The sequence below is a fragment of the Molothrus aeneus genome, chromosome 3 (genome assembly GCF_037042795.1).
Source record: "Molothrus aeneus isolate 106 chromosome 3, BPBGC_Maene_1.0, whole genome shotgun sequence".
Classification (NCBI taxonomy): domain Eukaryota; kingdom Metazoa; phylum Chordata; class Aves; order Passeriformes; family Icteridae; genus Molothrus; species Molothrus aeneus.
Window position 1 is genome coordinate 17,484,399 of NC_089648.1, and position 18,398 is coordinate 17,502,796.

The 18,398-nt window shown below is 47.1% G+C and overlaps 2 protein-coding genes across 6 annotated transcripts in view; one reads left to right on the forward strand and one right to left on the reverse strand.

The window, feature by feature from the left end:
- The first annotated feature begins 221 nt into the window (after nt 1–221).
- EIF4A3 (eukaryotic translation initiation factor 4A3) lies at nt 222–6,871 on the forward strand. Its single transcript, XM_066546393.1, has 12 exons — nt 222–440; nt 615–687; nt 1,467–1,533; nt 2,404–2,466; nt 2,906–3,038; nt 3,727–3,807; nt 4,114–4,255; nt 5,033–5,171; nt 5,630–5,745; nt 6,238–6,345; nt 6,431–6,558; nt 6,673–6,871. The coding sequence occupies exons 1-12, from the start codon at nt 275–277 to the stop codon at nt 6,687–6,689; spliced, it is 1,233 nt and encodes a 410-aa protein (XP_066402490.1). The 5' UTR covers nt 222–274; the 3' UTR covers nt 6,690–6,871.
- Nucleotides 6,872–8,767: 1,896 nt separating this feature from the next.
- The window catches only part of ATL2 (atlastin GTPase 2), a 37,692-nt gene continuing 28,061 nt past the window's right edge, over nt 8,768–18,398 (reverse strand). The window contains exons 9-15 of one of the 5 annotated variants that reach the window (XR_010783330.1): nt 17,730–17,857; nt 15,513–15,569; nt 14,657–14,728; nt 12,549–12,980; nt 11,308–11,322; nt 10,968–11,201; nt 10,567–10,681 (exon numbers count right to left, since the gene is read on the reverse strand). Coding sequence is in view for 4 of the 5 variants with exons in the window: in XM_066546388.1 (XP_066402485.1) it covers nt 11,094–11,201; nt 11,308–11,322; nt 12,549–12,980; nt 14,657–14,728; nt 15,513–15,569; nt 17,730–17,857 (812 nt within the window). In the remaining variant the exon portion in view is untranslated. Of the gene's footprint in view, nt 11,202–11,307; nt 11,323–12,548; nt 12,981–14,656; nt 14,729–15,512; nt 15,570–17,729; nt 17,858–18,398 lie in introns of all 5 variants that reach the window. The other 4 variants (XM_066546389.1, XM_066546388.1, XM_066546391.1 and 1 more) reach the window with 4 other exon arrangements.

Consider the following 18,398-nt stretch of genomic DNA (forward strand, 5'->3'; position numbering starts at 1 on the left):
GCGGGTTCTCCCTCTCTGGGGACACTCCGCACCCAGCGGGGCCGATCCCGTCAGGGCCCTTCCAAGCCCCCCCCTCCCGTGGTCCCGCTCGCGCGCGCCCCGTGCCCTCACGCGCACGTCCCGCTCAGGCGCACGCGCGCGACCCGCCCCGCGCCTCTCCCGGCCCGTCCCCCCGCAGGCGCGCGCCGCTCCCGCCCGCCCCCCGCGCAGGCGCAGTGGCGGAGCGGGGCGCGCGCGGCGGGCGTTGTGCGGCACAGGCGGCGGCGGCGCGGCCATGGCGGGGTCCGCGGGATCCGCGGGCGGCTCGGCGCGGAAGCGCCTCATGAAGGAGGAGGACATGACCAAGGTGGAGTTCGAGACCAGCGAGGAGGTGGACGTGACGCCCACCTTCGACACCATGGGCCTGCGGGAGGACCTGCTGCGCGGCATCTACGCCTACGGTGGGCGGCGGGGCCGGAGGGGAAGGGCCGCGGAGCCGGGGGCGCGGGGCCGGGGCTCGGGCTGAGGGCTCGGAGCGGTGCGGGGGCCGCGGCAGGGCCCGGATGTGCGCCCGGCCGCGCCTGCGCCCTGCGGCCGGGCCTGGCCTGGCCTGACGGTGTCTCTTGGCGCCGCAGGGTTCGAGAAGCCGTCGGCCATCCAGCAGCGAGCCATCAAGCAGATCATCAAGGGCAGAGACGTGATCGCCCAGTGAGTGCAAGGGGGATGTCGGGCACATTCCCTGCCTTGAGGCTGGAAGCGGGATCGGCTACCCGTGGGCCTGGGCTGGTGCCTGGCAGGGTGTGGGGAATGACCTGAAATTGGTGGGACACGGGGACAGGTTGGTCAGAGCAGCTGTGGATGTCCCATCCCTGGAAGTGCTCAAAGCCAGGCTGGATGGGGCTCTGGGCAACCTGGTCTAGTGGGAGGTGTGCCTTCCCTTGGCAGGGTGGGGGATGGAGCTGGATGTTGTTTAATTCCCTTCCAATTCAAACTACTCTGTGGTTTTATGGTGCGACAAGCAAACAGTGAAATTGATTAACTTGTTGTGATCCTCTGCCAGTTAATGCCAAAGTTTATTAGGTTTAGTTACTGTAAAAAATATGCCTTAGAGACAAAGAAGGATATGCATCCCACTGAAAGAATCCTTTCTTGGTCACCAGTGCAAATTACTGGTCTTGCAAATTGCATTGGTTTATCTGTCATTTACTTGAAAAAAGTGAATGTATGGCAGATGGCAAAAAGTTAAAATGCTGGTCTGATAAGGAGCAAAGGTGCCAGAGCTGGGGACCCTGGAGTGTTCTGTCCCTGATACTGCAGCTTTCAAATCTGCCTGACAGCAGATCAGGCTCTGATCATAGCAAACCTTTGTTGACACTGTTGAGTTCTTTGCACTGGGGGGTGGGAGAGAGCACAGGGGTGGAATGTGTTGAATTGCCTGTGCTGTTGGTCCAGACATGCAGAGTATTCACCAAACATCTGTTTCTCAGGTCACAGTCGGGAACAGGGAAGACAGCAACATTCTCCATATCTGTTCTACAATGCCTGGATATACAGGTAATCTGAGAGCAGCACATGCTAAAAAAAAATTTTACCAAAACGCTGGTCTTCATTGTAAAAGTGTGTTCTTTAAGAGTGAATAAATTAAGTTTTACTTTGAAATCTTATAATTATGAGCAGTGAACCTCAGACAGAATTCTGACTGAGAGCTTCACCAGACTCTGTAACAATTTAACTGTTAAAGCCATTCTGGCAAAGTAAGTTCAGATGATCTTGTAATGATAAAGTTGTCTTTAACAGCTGATCTCTTTCACCTGTTAGGGCTAAGTTAATCTCTCAGCAAGCAGAATTGTCTTCAGACAGTCCTAATAGCATCATCAGCCTATCTGGTGATAGGTGATCTGATTCATTGCACAGACTCAAACCTAGGTTATTGACCAACAGCTGTTTTGTTCTTGTTCTGCTCAGAGGCATTGTGTCCATCCAATAGTTTTGGGGTATAATTGGATGTGCAGATTCAATTGAATAAAAGGGTGGGTTTCAGTGGGCTGGGATTGTTACTCACCTGTCACTGTCTGGGGGCATAAAAATTAAGGTTGCATGTTCTAAGTAGAAAGGAAAGCTTTTGATTTATTTCTGTAAAGTGCTCGTAATACTTCTAAAGGTGACACTTCAAAACTTTGTCTTGGAGTTCTTGAGCAATGCAAGGTGTTTATCTGAACCAAACACACAGAACTGAAGGACTTGAAATTTGGTTCTATTTAGCAAGAAATGTACACACCTTTTTTTTTTTTTTTTAGCACAAAATTCTGTTCTAAATCCTTCAGCTGTGGCATTTCACAGCTTTGATTCTGTGAGCTCCATCACCTCTTGCATGCCTGGCTCTGGCCTGTGGTTAACTTCCATGTGATTCTGTGCTTTAACCAGGTCCGTGAGACCCAAGCCTTGATCCTGGCACCGACTCGGGAGCTGGCTGTGCAGATCCAGAAGGTAGGAGCATTGCAGTCCTTGTCTGGGAAACCTTGCAAGGCCTGGGGCCAGTGCTCTGCTGATTCTCTAGCAGAGCTCAAAGCACAGCTTCCACTTTTTCTTCTGTTCCTGAGGGAAATAACAGAAGCATGATCTGATACAGGGCCATTTGCTCCTCTGCATTATATCCATTGCTTTGGTAGTCTGAGGTTTTGCAGAGCCCTAACTGAGTTTTTAAGGCCAGCCCATCTAAAGCAGTTGTGATCCCTGAGGAAATGAGTCCCCAGTGTTTTAAGGCCTGCTGTTGTGGAGGTTTGGGTAACAGACATTAAAAATCCTAACTCCTTGTGCTGACATCTCTTTAAAAAGCCCACAGCATGGCTGCACAGGCCTGCATCTCCTGACACAGGCAGCCTGGGGAGAGCTGGCGTGGTGAATCCCTTCCTTTGTACCCACACAGGGCCTTCTCGCCCTGGGAGACTACATGAATGTGCAGTGCCACGCCTGCATCGGGGGCACCAACGTGGGCGAGGACATCCGCAAACTGGATTATGGGCAGCATGTGGTGGCTGGCACTCCTGGCCGGGTGTTCGGTAAGGAAATCCTGGCATTCAGTGTAACACCTTTAATGTAACATTGAGGGGAAGTGTAACAAGGTAACAACTTACTGCTCTTGTGCCTGGAAAAGACTACGGGGAAATCAGTGGTGATGGTATTTTCATTCTCTCTGTTTATGCTTTGCTTTCCATTCTTGAGGTGACTCTTTATGTGGTGGCTTTGGAAAAAGGAGAAAGTATTGTAGTCCCTGAATCTTCCAAGGGGATAGGAGCCAGGCCTACATGAATGCCAGAATTAGGCCCACATTTTCTATGTCCTGGTGGTTGCTCTTTCTTTGTTAAATCAGGTGCACTTGCAGCTGGTACTTTCTGGTTTCACTGCGTGAGGAGTTTAACATTTACTGCTCGTGGCAGTTACCACAGGGGTAGTGTTGGCCTTCAAGCTCCCATCTTCTGCATGTCTGAGGAACACATAGCACTTACACAAGCTCCTGTCACTGGGAGAACATGAACTGGTCCCAAGAAGTGGAAAAAAAGCCCACCAAAACTTAGCAGCTGTCAAACTGGGCTGACTCTCAAACAGGATTTGTGGATTCTGTTGACATAACATTCATCTGGCATTTTGTATTTCTCACATCTGTCCCTCCTCCACCAAAATGCCCTGACAGTGGTGGGGCTCACTTGCTTTCAGAGCATTCTCATCTCACAAAGTGAAATCTTACAGATATGATTCGTCGCAGAAGTCTGAGAACTCGTGCCATCAAAATGCTGGTTTTGGATGAAGCAGATGAAATGCTCAATAAAGGTAAAACATTTGTCTCCCTTCTGCTTGCTTTCTCCTTGCTTCTTTGAGATTCTAGGGTGTCCCAGCTGGCAGGCCCACTTATAAAAAGTTAGAAGTTAAAGTTTAAAAGGTTAGACTATTACAGTTAGTTATAGGCTGTAGTAGGTTAAGCTACACAACAAGCCTTGTCTGATGTTACTGATTCACACATTTATGTTCATCCCATAGTATAGACCCAGTACTGAATTCCAGATCAGATTGTGAAAGAAAAGGATATTTGGGAGAAGGATGTGCTAACTGTTGTGTGTGGCTTGACTTGCACTGCAGGCTTCAAGGAGCAGATTTATGATGTGTACAGATACCTGCCTCCAGCCACACAGGTTGTTCTGATCAGCGCCACTTTGCCGCATGAAATCTTGGAAATGACCAACAAGTTCATGACAGACCCCATCCGCATCCTGGTGAAACGGTCAGTGAGTTCCTTTGGAGAGAACAGGGACTCTGAGTTGGTGCAGCCCTGGGCAGGTCACAATATTCACTGATTTAAATGTACAGGGAGTCTCTGTGTTCCTTCTCATCATTCCGAGTGTCCACAGATGTGCTCATGTCCTGTTTCCCAGCAGGGGCTGGCTTATCTCCCTGACTTTATCCTTGTCCAGTTTGTGTGCTGCTGCTCAGCCTGGATGTCCCCTCATTCTCCCCATGGATAACAGTTTCTCCTCATGGAAATCTATCCTTCACACTTCTCCAATTCCTGGGCTCCCCCAGAGGATTGTTTTTTAGGCTTCCTGTTAAAATTTCCTATTACATGGCAGGTAAAAAGCCCCTTCAGCCAACTGATCCCGGGTGTTCTTGGAGGAACAGTTTACATCTGGTGGTGTCACGGGTCCTTGTGCACTGGGACTTGGGAGGAGTCTCCCTCTTCCCTGAGCTCTTACACTGCCCCATTTCGTACATTTGAGCTTCTTGAGACTTTCTTCAGTCTCTCTTGTCAAGAAGCTGGAATGTAAAAAAGATGAGAACAGAAATGTTCCCCTTTGGAGCTGTCTGGCTGGAGCAGAGCAGTTCCAGTCTTTGCTGCATGGGTCATATTCAGGGCCCTTCTTAAAGCTGAGTTTTCCCAGGACTTTCTGGAACAACTTGGATTCTATCTGGACCCAGCAGCCCACAGCACATGGGGCAGAGGGGTGGTCTCTGGTGCAGCACACCCAGCCCCTCTAACTGCTTGTGGTGCTCTTCCCTGCAGTGATGAGTTGACCCTCGAAGGAATCAAGCAGTTTTTCGTGGCTGTGGAGAGGGAAGAGTGGAAGTTTGATACCTTGTGTGATCTCTACGACACGCTGACCATCACCCAGGCTGTCATCTTCTGTAACACCAAGAGAAAGGTACAGGGGCCATCGGGGAGGCATGGTGCTTCCTGAGGGTGACTCCAGCAATGCTGGATTAGTTAAGAGGTCTGGTTGCTCCCCCATTTGGAAATAGTTCAGTAGGACTATAGGTTAAACCTTTGGGATGTGCCTAACTTAAAACAACAGAGGCAGACCTGATACAGCTGACAGGAGCTGCCTTTTTAGAGAATTAAGAATGTGCTCAATCTAACTGCTTATAATTCCTGGAGCAAACCCACAGTTCCTGAATAAATGCTCTTAGTTCCTTTCCTCTCATGGCTTGTGGAGCCTTGTATCACACAGCTGATGCTTTGTAAGGATTATTTACTTCCCTTAGTCTCAAAATGCTTGTGGAGGTGTCTCAGTTCATACCAGCCCATCTCAGCAAACATTCTGGAGCTCAGCTGCTGTGCTTGGCTGTCTGAGCAAATAACTAACCCAGGCTATGTTCACAGGTCGACTGGCTCACAGAGAAGATGAGGGAAGCCAACTTCACCGTTTCCTCCATGCATGGGGACATGCCCCAGAAGGAGAGAGAGTCCATCATGAAAGAGTTCAGATCTGGTGCAAGGTAAATGCCCCAAATGTTGCTTAGATCAGTGCTGCCTCAGGGCAGGAAAACCCTAATGCCTCTGTCTCAAGGCTTTGTTCAGCTCAGATTAAGGAGAACTCTGATTTCCATCTCTCTCCTGTGGTGCGGAAGGGTTGAGAGCTTGCCATCTTCTAAGGAGGGACACTCATACCTCTGGGTGTAGAATTAGTCTGTTCTGTTTTGCTGAAGATGTTGGGAGTTGCTGCACTTAAAATTCAAGGAAAAATGTTTGTGCTCCATCCTCAGTATTTTAAACACTTGGGAGCATTATTCCTTCTGAAAGATCCAAGCTGTGTTGGTCCTGTCTTGGCTGAAGTTTGGTGATAGTGCAAGGGACAGCTTTCCATGCAGCAGAAGTGTGGGTGCTGCTGGTGTGCTGTGGGCAGGGGGGAGCATGGAATAGCAGGGGATGCTCTGTGCTGGAGACTGGGGGTTCCCAGAAAAGTCCTGACTGTGCCCTTCTCTTTGCAGCCGAGTTCTTATTTCCACAGACGTGTGGGCTCGAGGCCTGGATGTGCCTCAGGTGTCGCTGATCATTAACTACGACCTGCCCAACAACAGAGAGCTCTACATCCACAGGTAGGCTGGGGCTTCCCACGGGCCACTGGGGCTGGGGGAAGTCTCCCACAGTGGCTCCATTCCCTCTTCCCTCGTGCCTCTGCAGAATCGGCCGCTCAGGCAGGTACGGCCGGAAAGGCGTCGCCATCAACTTTGTGAAGAACGACGACATCCGCATCCTGCGGGACATCGAGCAGTACTACTCCACCCAGATCGACGAGATGCCCATGAACGGTGCGTGCTGCTGGCCCTTCCTCTGCAGAGAGCACGGGGCAGCAGTGCTGGGCTGTCCCGCTGGGCTGGGGCTCTCCACACACTCACTAATCCTTTCCTTTTCTCTCCTTTCAGTTGCTGATCTGATATGAAGGTCCGTGGTTAGCAGGAAGTTGTACCTTTTGGTACCCTCCACAATTATCTTTTGGACCCGCATCCTTATATCGTATTTTTTGTCGTATGTTCTTGAGTTGAGCTGCACTTGAGAACTTGTGTAAATATTGTCTGTACTCCCACCCATGTTTTTCAATTAAAAAAGGAGGTTTTACCATAACCTGTGCTTAATTACTTTAATGCAGCACGGTAACAGGCAGGGAGTTTTGAGATACTGCCGTACTTGGCTAGCATAATGAAACAAAACACTGGACATTCCCCATATCTGGGTTCATAGAACACAGGGCTTCCTGTTCTCTACCCTTTTGTTATTGTTGTGCCACGCCACCTGATGTACTTTTAGTTTCCTTAACTTAACCTTAGGATCAGACATCTACAGGAAAAATCTGTGACCTCGCCCTAGTCTGCTGTAGGAAAATTAAGTTAGGAGATAGCCAGAAATTTCCTATCCTAAGGAACTTGGGCACACACTCCAGAACAGAAGGAGCAAGTATTCTGTCTTGTCACCTTCTCCACCTCTTTCTGCTGCTGTACCTTGTTACATCTGCCCTGTCACCTCTGCTCCTGTGTCTCTCTCTTGCAGGATGGTGTACTTTGCCACCTGTAGGATCTTCCATGTAACTTTCCTACCTCACTCTGCCATGTCCCTCTGTGAGGCAGGAGTTGGCCACAGGTCAGTTACCATCTTCTGCTCTCAGCCTTTCCTGCTAAATTCAGCTTTTTGCATGCTCAGGGAGGACAAGGCAAGCAAGGCCTGAGTACACCACAGAATGTGGTTTGCACAGAATTGGGTCAGCTCTCAGAACTCCTTTCCTGAGTAGCAGTGGAATAGCCCAGGGTAGAGAAAGCAGCTGTCACCTCCTTTAAAGCCCTGTGACACTCCTCAGTTCCCTGAGGAACCCACTCCGTGCACCAACCTGATGTTCTTAACAGTACACAGAAGTTGAGAAATGCTAACCTTGTTCTACTAGGAATACTGACTCTAAGGGGTTGCCCATGGAGGTGAGGCCACTACAGCTTCATGTCCCCATGTGCCACCAGCAACAAGGCTGAGCCAGCATTCCCACTGGGCACACACAGGGAATGTGCTCACACCATCCTTCCAGATCAGTCTTCAGCACTGGCACAACAGCACCAACACCCTCACCTGCCTGGGCACCCAGTCACCGTGAAGGGCTGTGGGGGACAATACACACACAGGCTCTGGATCCCTCCAGGAACTGGGCAAGGAGGCTCAGCTGATCCAGTCTCCAGCCTGGGGATCACCAGTCTGTTCCAGTAGCCAGCTGCACCCCTGCACATCCCCACGGTGCCTGCCCTCAGCAGCTGGTCTTGAGACAAGTCTGTCCTCAAGTGGCCCTTGCAGAGCCTCTCTTGCCCCCACAGAGGGAGTCACACATGAAAATGGAGCCCTACCCTCCAAACCAGCCCAGACCTTGTCCCTCTTGCAAAAACAGATGTGTCCAGCCCAGACCTAGAACTGCTGCCACACCTGGCTCCCTTACCCTCCTTGCTGGCTAAATCCAGCTCGCTGTTCAAGTGACACAACCTCACTCCAGGCTGCTGCCACTCCAAACGTGCAGCCCCTGGGACCCCAGGTCCCATTCCAGTCCCTGGCACTTTGACTTCCATGCCCACAGAATGGAGTCCCTTTTTCCAGGGAAGGGTGAGATGGGGTTAACAGTCAACACGGCCAAACAAGGACATGAACCAGCCCCTTCCCCCACCTCATTAAAAGTCATCTTGACCCTTCCCCTTCTCTCCCTTCAATCCCTCCCACAAGCTCGAGGGGATTTTGTATTCGTGCTGCAACTTGGTGGCTGGCACAGTGTTCAGGAACTCTGCCCCCACAAGCCTTGAAGAAGAGTCCGTATGAAGCCTCCCAACTCCTTGACAACATGCTATGAAGAGTTCTGCTTTTGCCATCTCCGCAGGGCACAGCCTCAAATCTGACCTGCACCTTCCTGGAGACCGCGAGCAGCAAGGGCAGGCCTGGCCCTGCGAGCCCCCGTGTGACTCATTTGGTTCATAAGAGATTAATCACCAGAGCACGGGCTTGTTTGAATAACAGTATTTAATCTGTACAGGTTGAGATATCATAAAATGCGACATTCCTACCTCATCTTTAGCATCATTCCCCTGGAGCTGAGCCCTCACCTGCAGAGGGCAGGTAACCACCACTCCCCAGCAGTTCTTTGCAGTGCAAAAGTCACAGTGCAATTGCTTTAGTCCTAGACAGATGATTTCCCTCACTCAAGAGAGGGGAGATGTTAAAGCTCAAATGTTGATGAAAATTGTTACCATTTAGGAATGCAAACAACCCAGCTATTGCACACAGCCATTTCCAGCTGAAACTACAGCAGTTAATTGTTTAGCTGCCTTTACATTCCACACAGTTGATACTGATTTAGCCAAGAATGAAAGTAAAGCCAGTAACAAGATTTCAGAGTGATACAATTGTCGGAGGGCAGAATCTGACAAGCAACTCCACAAGTCAAAAGCGTGCTTAAGAACAGCAGGAGGTTTTCCTATACAGGGAGGGGGTATGAGCTGGACAGAGGTCACCTTCCAGAGACAAGCATGAGAGGAACATCGGCTTCAATAGAAAGCTATGAAGTACAATAGAACAAATCTGTTCATATAATTGTCAGGATAAGTATTTGACATAGTTTATGTAGTAGAATACAATTCTTGAACATTTTTTAAAAATAAGCACGGATTTCATTTCATATATACACAACTGATTTTAATAATGTACTGAAAATAAATTACAGGAAATAACTTTAAAATGCAACAGAAGACAAGAGTTTCACAACAAACATTCCCATTGATTTTTCCAAGGGGGTGAGAGATTGCAGTGCTCAAGGCAGGTAAATATCACAAATATATCAAAAAACTTCAAATTGTTGATGCATTCACACATTTACATGAGCCACAAACATTCCTTTACAGGAACTGCACTTAGCTACCACAGAACCAGGTTTTGCCATAAACTACAAAACTTTGATACAAAATCGTATTTATATATTTATATTTCATATACATGCCCTATCTGTGATTTCTTAAAAAATAAAAACTAAACACACTGTACAGACAATCCTAACTCATTGCTTGGTAGCTGTAGGCAACATTTTTGGATGGAATTTCTTCCCCAGTAGAATTAATGGCAATATTATATACATGAAGGCTAAACTGCAGAAAAAGACAGCTCAGTTCCGATATGCACCTCCCTCGGGACCAGGTCTGCGAGTTCAAGGCGAGACACCCTCTGTGCTGAGCCACTGCCTCCCTGACAGCCCAGTTCTGCGTGAGGAACCAGCACATGCATCTGTGTAACACTGGGACAAGGCAAGAAAGCAGGAGACATGTTGTAATGGAGGGGCTGCTCCGATGGCTGCACCGGCCGCGCACAGAAACACTCGCGGGAGCTGGCGGGGGTGGTGCTCTCGGGGAGAGCACAGCTGGATGGGGCTGATCATGACACTTCCCTGAAGTCAGCTGCTGCAGGGGACAGGCTCGCCCTGTAAGCCAGAGCCTGCACGGACTCACAACGCTGGGGAAGCTCCCCCTCCCTCCCCCAAACGCGGGGCACCAAGACTGCATAAAGCTGACCCACTCCCTCCCACCCAAGCGGGCTCCATGGCACCAGTTTGTCTGAGAAGCTGAGCACTGACAAATGTAACTCTTCCCCAGTGATGGCAGCAATCTGTGAAGCCAATCACACTAAACTACTTCTACAGTTGATTGTAAACTTTGGTTTATTTTTATTTTTTTTTTTTTATTATTGAGTTCTCATGGTACAGCAAGCACGTCTAGGATGAGAGGGCAGAGTTGAAGAGGAGACGAACTGTCAGTCTGTCTTTAGTCTGGCATGGTGAGCCACCTGCTCGGTCAGGCCTGCTTTGATAGAGTTTTTTACAGACTGCCTCATATGATCCTCCATCAAATTATCACTCATGGGCTTCAACACCTGTGGAATGAGAGATGTGCAAAAGAAACAAGAAAATGAGGTAACCAAGGAAAAGAAGATATAAAATCATATAAAGAGATGAGACTTGAAATCATGAAAAAATTTAGAATGATGAAGTCTGACACAAAGTGGCATGAACTGAAAGAGAAATGAATTTTGCTGCTAGAGTAATGAGGTTAAAGCAGTCACATGCTATGGACACAAGTGATACCCCTCCTACACAGCAGTATTTCACTGAATTCAAACCACTTTACAGTTCCTAGAAGATGGATGTGCAATTCCATACCCCATATGCAGCATCAGTCTGGTATGGTTACAGCATTTATGCAGACCGGCCCAGACGGTCCAGCTTATTGTCCTATATGTGTAAGTGTGAACACTTCAGATACAGAAAGAAAGTTAAAAATACTGGCTAGTTTTTCTTCTTGTTATTGTTGGATGAGAGTCGCTGTCGCGGCACTGATGTGAGAGCACGACGAACCGTTCGGCGTCTAAGGACTTCAAAGAGTTTGGAAAACACCTAAAACACGAATTCAGCTGTTAGGAAAAATGGCTCTCACAACATAGCAGAAACTCAATCAAGTTCAGAAAAACAAAAAAAAACCTGATTGCCAGTAACTTCTCACCTTCCTGGGATTCCTCTGAAGCAAGGAGGGAAAAGAAAGGCAGAGATTCAGAAAAATCAACAGCAAGAATGAGTATTTAATCAGAGTGACTCAGACAGGACCTGCAGTGCTTTGCATATTGCTGGTGATGTGCAGCTCTAACAGCAACACTGCTGAGGGCTTTTGGAGACCACCTTCCTCCAGCCCCCAAGTGGCAAGCTCCTGCCAGCATAAGCCAAGCTCTCCCCCTCCCAGGGAAGGTAGCAGCCAAACCAAGCCTTCAGTGCAGCAGCAGCTCCATTACTACTGGAGAGCCTCAATTTTAATCACTAATGAGTGGTGCTTACTCAAGATTTAGCTACCAATTTATTTACTGATGCTCATTTCCCTAGTTTTAAGAATCCATTTTTTCTGCTCCAGTGTAACTCAAAACCTGACTGGGACCCTCAGCAGGTTGCTCAGACAGGCCTAGTGTACCAGTGCCTAGGATCAGCCTTGAACACAGGAATTTTCCAGCTGTGGAAGCAAGCATCTGTGCAGAAGGCTCCAGTTAGTTATCTGCTCATGCCTCACAGGACACACTTTAATGTCACCCCAGATAAGCTCAGTGCACCCTTTATTTCCAATAACAACAGCAGGAAAGTGCTTTCCTTCTGCTGGCACGGGACAGAGCTAGTCAGAATGCTCCAAAAACCACTGGTCAGGAATTCTCTACATTTGCCTTACTGTAACAACTGAGTTCAGGCAGCAAAATCTCTATGCAGAAAGTTTTGTCCTCCATCTCTGCTGTCCTTACACTCACATCTTTTCTTTTAGGAATTTGTTGAGTATTCCTTGCAAACAGCAGTTGCAGCCACTGAAGCTGTCACAGACAGCACAAGTCTCCCTGATGGACGAAACCTGCTGTGCACTCTCTGGTAGCAGCTGCTGAAACCCATCACTCAGCCAGTTCTCTCCAAGGACTAATCAATTCCTTGCTCTGAATAAGGAAAGAGAGTTTTGAAGAGTCCCCTTTACCGCCTAAATAACCTTCTGCACCTTAAGCAGCACTTCTCTGATAATATCCTAAGCTTATTTAACGTTCCTTGTGTGCAGCATCTGTTCCTGAAGAGAGCAGTCACACTATTGAGCAGATTTTCCCTTTGGCAGCACTAGCATTCTCTATTAGGTCTAGAGCAGCTTTTCCCTCTCAGCACTGAACAGAAGCTGTTTGATATGTCTGCTCAAGACAGCAAGATTTTGCAATAAAGACAGATACCAACCTGTTCCCATATAGCTTCAGCGATCTGATCAATGGCTGTTCCAACTTCTCTGAATTCCCCAGAGTACTTAACGTATGCCCAAGTACAAAACGATATAAGAGCCATCCCCAGCACGAGATTACACAGGGCAGCTATGGAGTTCATGCCAAGGAACCCAGTCAGTCCTGAGATTATGTACATGGCAAACATGACTGCAAATAGAGTGGCAGGGGTACGAGCAGCATAAAAGATGTTTTTGCCATCGTTGTGCTTCACAAAATTTGCATAGATCTCTTCGATTTCCACTTCCAGTTGCTCCTGGTAGCGCCGGCAGAACTCCTCCCCTCCCATCTTCTTGACGGAGCGGAACTGGCGGATGGCGCTCTCGCGGAAATCCTGGTGCTTCTGCTCCAGGTCCGACGGGGCAATGTAAGGCTTATCTCCCCCACACACCTGAGGGAGAAGCAGACACCATGGAATCACACCCTGAGAGAGCACCTGCCCCTCGCTGCCCCCCTCGGCTCTGGGAGCCCCAGGCCCATCCAAAGGTATTTTGGATCCTGGCAGGGCAGGAGCCTCACCCATCCAACCACACCCAGACCCACAACACAGGACTGAACTCATGCTTCCACTGTTCTCTTCAGGCAAGCCCAGAAGGACAGGACAACAGCCACACACACATCCCTGCTTTTTCCCAAAATGAAGTCCTGGACATCCACCAAAACTCCCTGGAAAATGCCTACCAGTCTCACCCTTCAGAACAGATTTTTCACATTGCCCAGAGCATGTTAAACACCAGGAGCTGCTGAGGGATCAAGAGGCCACCACACAAATAACTGCCACTGTTTTCTTATACTCTGTGACACTGCACCTGTTGTTCCTTACATTTCAGGTCATTAGGGGGACAGTATTTTGGTTATGCACACTCAGCAAAGGAGGGCTTTGGTTCATGAGGACAACTCAGAAGCTGCAGCAAGAACTACCTTTACACAATCGAGTTTTAAATCCAAAGAGTTCCCACTTCTGTTCTTAAAAATAGAAGTTTCAGAGCTGTGTCAGATAAAGAACATCATATGAGACATCTGGATAAAAAACTATTCCATAATTTGTGCATATCTCTACAGTGATATAAAAATATACAGTACTGGGGAACATTACTATGGAAACAGTCTGTTTAAAAGAACATCTGTTTCTGTTTATTCCCTGCTCCAAGTTAGAAACCTTACAGCTACAGAGTCTCAACAACCATCGAAGATTCAAGTTTGGAAGGCAGACTTGGCACTTATTATAAACAACACATTTACTATTTCAAGACATTTTCCAAAATGGAAATAGAGGAGTTCCCTTAAACCAGCAGAGCATTCTCCAAACAGCCTGCTAACAAATGGAACTGGCTTGTCTGCCACTAGCACTAGGTCTTACTTTAATTTCAAAACAACTACTTCAGCAATTAAGACCACAATTAGCCTAATTAATGGGGAGCTATGTTTGTAGCATGTTCTCACACCTACTGGTCTTTCTGGTTGAACAGTTTCACAATAAGCACAGTCCTGTTAAGCTTTATGAGACAGGTAATGGTTTTCAGAATTTCCTATGATAAAACCTTGCCTACCACTACATCAAAGTATGAAATCCATCCAGCATTCAGCCTAGAATCATATCAGATCACTATCTTCAAGAGAAGAAGCAAGTGGGAAATTACATACACAGGTTTTTCAAAGTAATTCTTGTATTCAAAGGGGTTTCTTTAAACTTTTGAATCGCTTCAATGCTTGCATTTTACAGCTAATGAATGGCCACAATTCAGAAGCATGAGACTACAGAACTAGAATTCCACCCCTGTGCAAGCCTGACACAACAAATGTCTGCTCACCTGCTTGTGCATTTCGTGCCACAGGGTTTTGAGATGCCTGTCAAGAGCCACAGAGGGAACTAACAGGTGGGAATCCTGCACACACAACCATTCTCAGACCTCCCCAGCATCACACCCAGGCTCAGAGTGCAGAAAACACACAAGTCCTGGTCCTGAATCACCTTCCCCCACTGAAGTGCTCACACAGAGAGGGCACCATGGAAGCTGAAGGCCTGTGTTTGCATGTAGGTGTTTAGGAAAGGTTGTGCCATCATACCTGCTCCATGCCTTTGCTGTACAAGTCTTTTGCTCCTGCCACAGCAGCAAGATTGTTCGCCTCAGCTGTTGCCTAGAAAACATGGAGCATCCTGTGTCATTCACAGCATTCCCAGGTTTTACACAGCACTGCACTCCAAACATACCCCCAAAACCTCCAGAGCTCCTGATGGCCAGGAAAAGGCCACACAAAAATAAGAGAAGTTTAGCAACAGACATTAAAACATATTGCTGCCGTTCTTCAGCTTTCTAGCACAGCTGCAAACAAACCTCAGCTTGCTCCTACAGGCTTTTCATCATGAGCAATCTCCTCTGAATGCTCTACTGTTAATAAATACATAAGGGTCACTAAACTATTATATTTTAATCCTGGTACTGGATTACTTCCAGTACCCAAGAGGAAAGAAGGAATCTGGGATTATTTCTACATTACAGATGTACAGTTTTGGTGTAAATGGTAATTGTCAAGTTTGTCAAGAATTTAAGTCTTATTTTCTACCTGTATCATATCAGGGACAATTATTGTAGTTAAAGCTGCAAGATGTCCTTTTCTGGATATCTCTCAGCCAAACAGCAAGTTACAGGAAAACAATGCTTAGACAGTAAAGCAGCTAAAAAACCCAACCAACCAGACAGACTCCAGCTCTATTTGGTGATTTAATTTCATTTGGTTGATGAAACTGAGGGAAAAGTACCCAACCATCACAGTTCAGGGGGCTTTTCAAAGCACACAAATCATTCCAGAACTACAGCTGCGGGGGAGAGACTCAGGCCCACAGCAGTCATGGTTCTTCAGTTGAAAAGAACTTATAAAGTACACATCATCTAATTAGATTATGTGAAAGAAAATAAAATACCTGCAGCATAGATTTTGGATGAGGTAGCTCCTCTCCTTGATAGATTTTAATGTAAGCCTAAATGGGAGGGGGAAAAAAGAGTTTATTTTTCTAAACATTTATGTTTGAGGAGAATAAGAAATGAGGGATGATACAAAGAGCACAGATTATTTCTCTGTAATAGTGCTGAATACTAAATTATGCAATTTTCTTCACAGAAGTCTGGCAATTTTCCCCCCTCACTTTCCTATGCCTGAGACTGGGGCCCAGCAGGGCAGCAGAGCACCCTGAGGAGACATCACCACTGTCCCAGGATGTGACAGGTTTTGACAGCAGGTTTCTACTCCCTCAAATACATAAGGTCTTTGCTATACAGGGAATCTTCACCCATAACAAAAGAGTGGAGATGACTATCCCAGCCTTTCTGGCAAGAGGTCGGCTCAAATTTACCCCTGTGCTGGGAGAACCAATATTTACATTTCCCCACATGCCTTGATCTACTGAAGCGTAGGAGGAAAAAAAAAAACAGATCAAGGCACTTTGTACAGACAGAGCTGAGCAGACAAAACACTTCCAGAAGCTAAGCAGGCAGCCTATCCCACTGTGCCCCACCCCACTTATCCTCAGGGGTCCTTTCTTTCCCCCGGGTTTCAGGGGGTTGGAAGAGAACACACACTTCATTTCTTGTCCAGCCCCCACAAGCTGGCCCCTGGCACAGCTCCTGGGGACAGGGAAGTGGGGCACAGCAGGCAGCAGCAGCCATTCCAGGGCCTTGGACAAGCTGTGCAAGCTACACCAGCAAGGCCACTCTCAGCCCCTTGAGGGGGGGTCTGTCCTCACTCTCTTCTCACCACTGCTGCCTTCCCTCCCTGCCCTGGCTGCAAGCCTCAGGCCTGAGGATTTCCTGCTCCAAGGGAGGAGAGAACAAGGTTATCAGGGTCCCCATGTACGCAATGCTCTAGGTTGGAGAACAACCTACAAAAACATATAGAGTTCTACAGGACTCTGCTCCCTTGACAGCCTCCTTGCTTCTGTAGCTATTTCCTCCAAGTAAAAGCCATACAGTTCCCAACTCAGGCCTCACAATCTCAGCTTCAGATGCACAGTCCCAAGGGAGCAGTCCTCTTTAGTTACATAAGCATGGCATTTCTGCAGCACCCCACAGCACTGCTCCCCAGATGGATACAGGATGCAAATCAGCTTTCCAGTAGAGGTTTTACACTTGGGTTTTCAGGATGCATTCCTTTCTAAACTGCTTCTGAACATGCCCTCCCTGCACTGTACCTGAGTGGGTCCTACTAGAGAAAAACTGGAGCAAAAAGCAGAGTGCAAGCATGTAAACAGAGAGTGAACCTCTGTGCTGCCGTGCTGATTTTACACTTGCCAGAACAGCCATCACTTCTGCATCCCATACCATGTCTTTCCTTCAAAAAGTTACTTTGTTTTACAAGTGAAGTTAAATGAGCTCTGGTCTCAAATTCCTTCCTTGCATAGCTCGTTTCATAACATCAGCCCAATTTTTCTACCCCCAAAGTAGCAATGCAAAATTCCTGTCTTTAGGAGACAGTGGCATCATTCCCACCAAGGCAACTGTCTAAGTCGTTCCAATTCCAAAGAAAAAAAAAAATAAGGCTACACACACCAGACCAATCCCAGGTGATGCAGAGATTATGTTATCACATTTCTGCTGGTGTCACCATGATACCAAAAAAGTTCAAGACTAACAGCTGTGAGTATCCTGCATAAATATTACAGAGCACAGTGGTGCTACACATGCAAGTGTTTAGAAAGCACCTTCCTTGCATATTAAAAATCCAGAAAGGGAGTATCTGAAATTTTCATTGCATACCTAGCAGTTTAAGAGCTCTTTTTCTATCTGTAAAAACTACATGAGACCTATTTTAATTCAAAATAACCAAAACAAAAAAAAAAACCCAACTGGGATTTCAAAGTAGGAAAAAAAAACCTAATAAAGCTTGAGCTATTTCAGCCTACTCACAGAGAGGAAAATAAAAGCCACCAACCCACAAATTTGGCTAACAGTAGCTTGCAAAGAGCTGTACTGTTAGGAAGTAGTGTGCCAGTTCTGGAAAGTCAGAGTAATGAAATGAAAATAAAAGCGAGCTGATCAGTGAGTGTTAGCCTAGATACCTTATCTTCTCTGGGAACAACATGGCCTAAAATTAGAATACTGACTTTTAAGCTATTAACAGAAATAATTAGTATGAGTTTGCTTACCTTGAAGTATTCTACAAGATCTCTACAGGTCACCTTGGATCCACTAATCTCTTTTTCTACCAAGTTTTCAGGGGCAAGCAGTAACGGTATCAAATTCCGCAGTTCATTCTTAAAATCTTCATCTATATCTAGTAAAATTCAATCAATTTCAAGAAAAAGGTGGTTAGTTTTCAATCTTGTATATCCTAAAGGAACACTGATAGCCCACAATCCTTCTAAATCTACAACATCAAAACTCTGAACTGCATTTTTAAGGTATTTAAAGGCTTACATACATAATATAGCTTTAGTAAATTCCAGCTACTCCTAATGTACCAATCTTAACTGGGAGAACAAGGTGTCACTGTCCTTTCAAGTGCATTTCCCCAATTACACCAATGCACAATGACCTCCCAGGTGTGTGCCCTCAGCACAGCAGGGGCTGGCACCCCACCACTGTAACTCACTGTTACAGCTTTTGCCATCCTGATGCATTACCTCTGTTGGGGAACACACATCCCCTGGAGGAATCCTGACTGCCTCTCATTCTGCAGCAGCAGAACCCTGTGGCTTTTATTTCAGCCATTTCAGAGCTGACCTGTGGTTTAGCAAGTTTTTAGAGAAAAGCCTTTCCAGAAAGTAAAGTCTTTAATCTTGGGAATTCTGCCCTCTGGAGCCCTTAGTTATCTT

Excerpts from the sequence above, each read along its gene's own strand:
- EIF4A3 (XM_066546393.1), top strand. The coding sequence starts at position 275 with ATGGCGGGGTCCGCGGGATCCGCGGGCGGCTCGGCGCGGAAGCGCCTC. Across the intron at positions 3,039-3,726 it reads CACTCCTGGCCGGGTGTTCG|ATATGATTCGTCGCAGAAGT; the intron begins GTAAGGAAATCC and ends GAAATCTTACAG. Across the intron at positions 3,808-4,113 it reads AGATGAAATGCTCAATAAAG|GCTTCAAGGAGCAGATTTAT; the intron begins GTAAAACATTTG and ends CTTGCACTGCAG.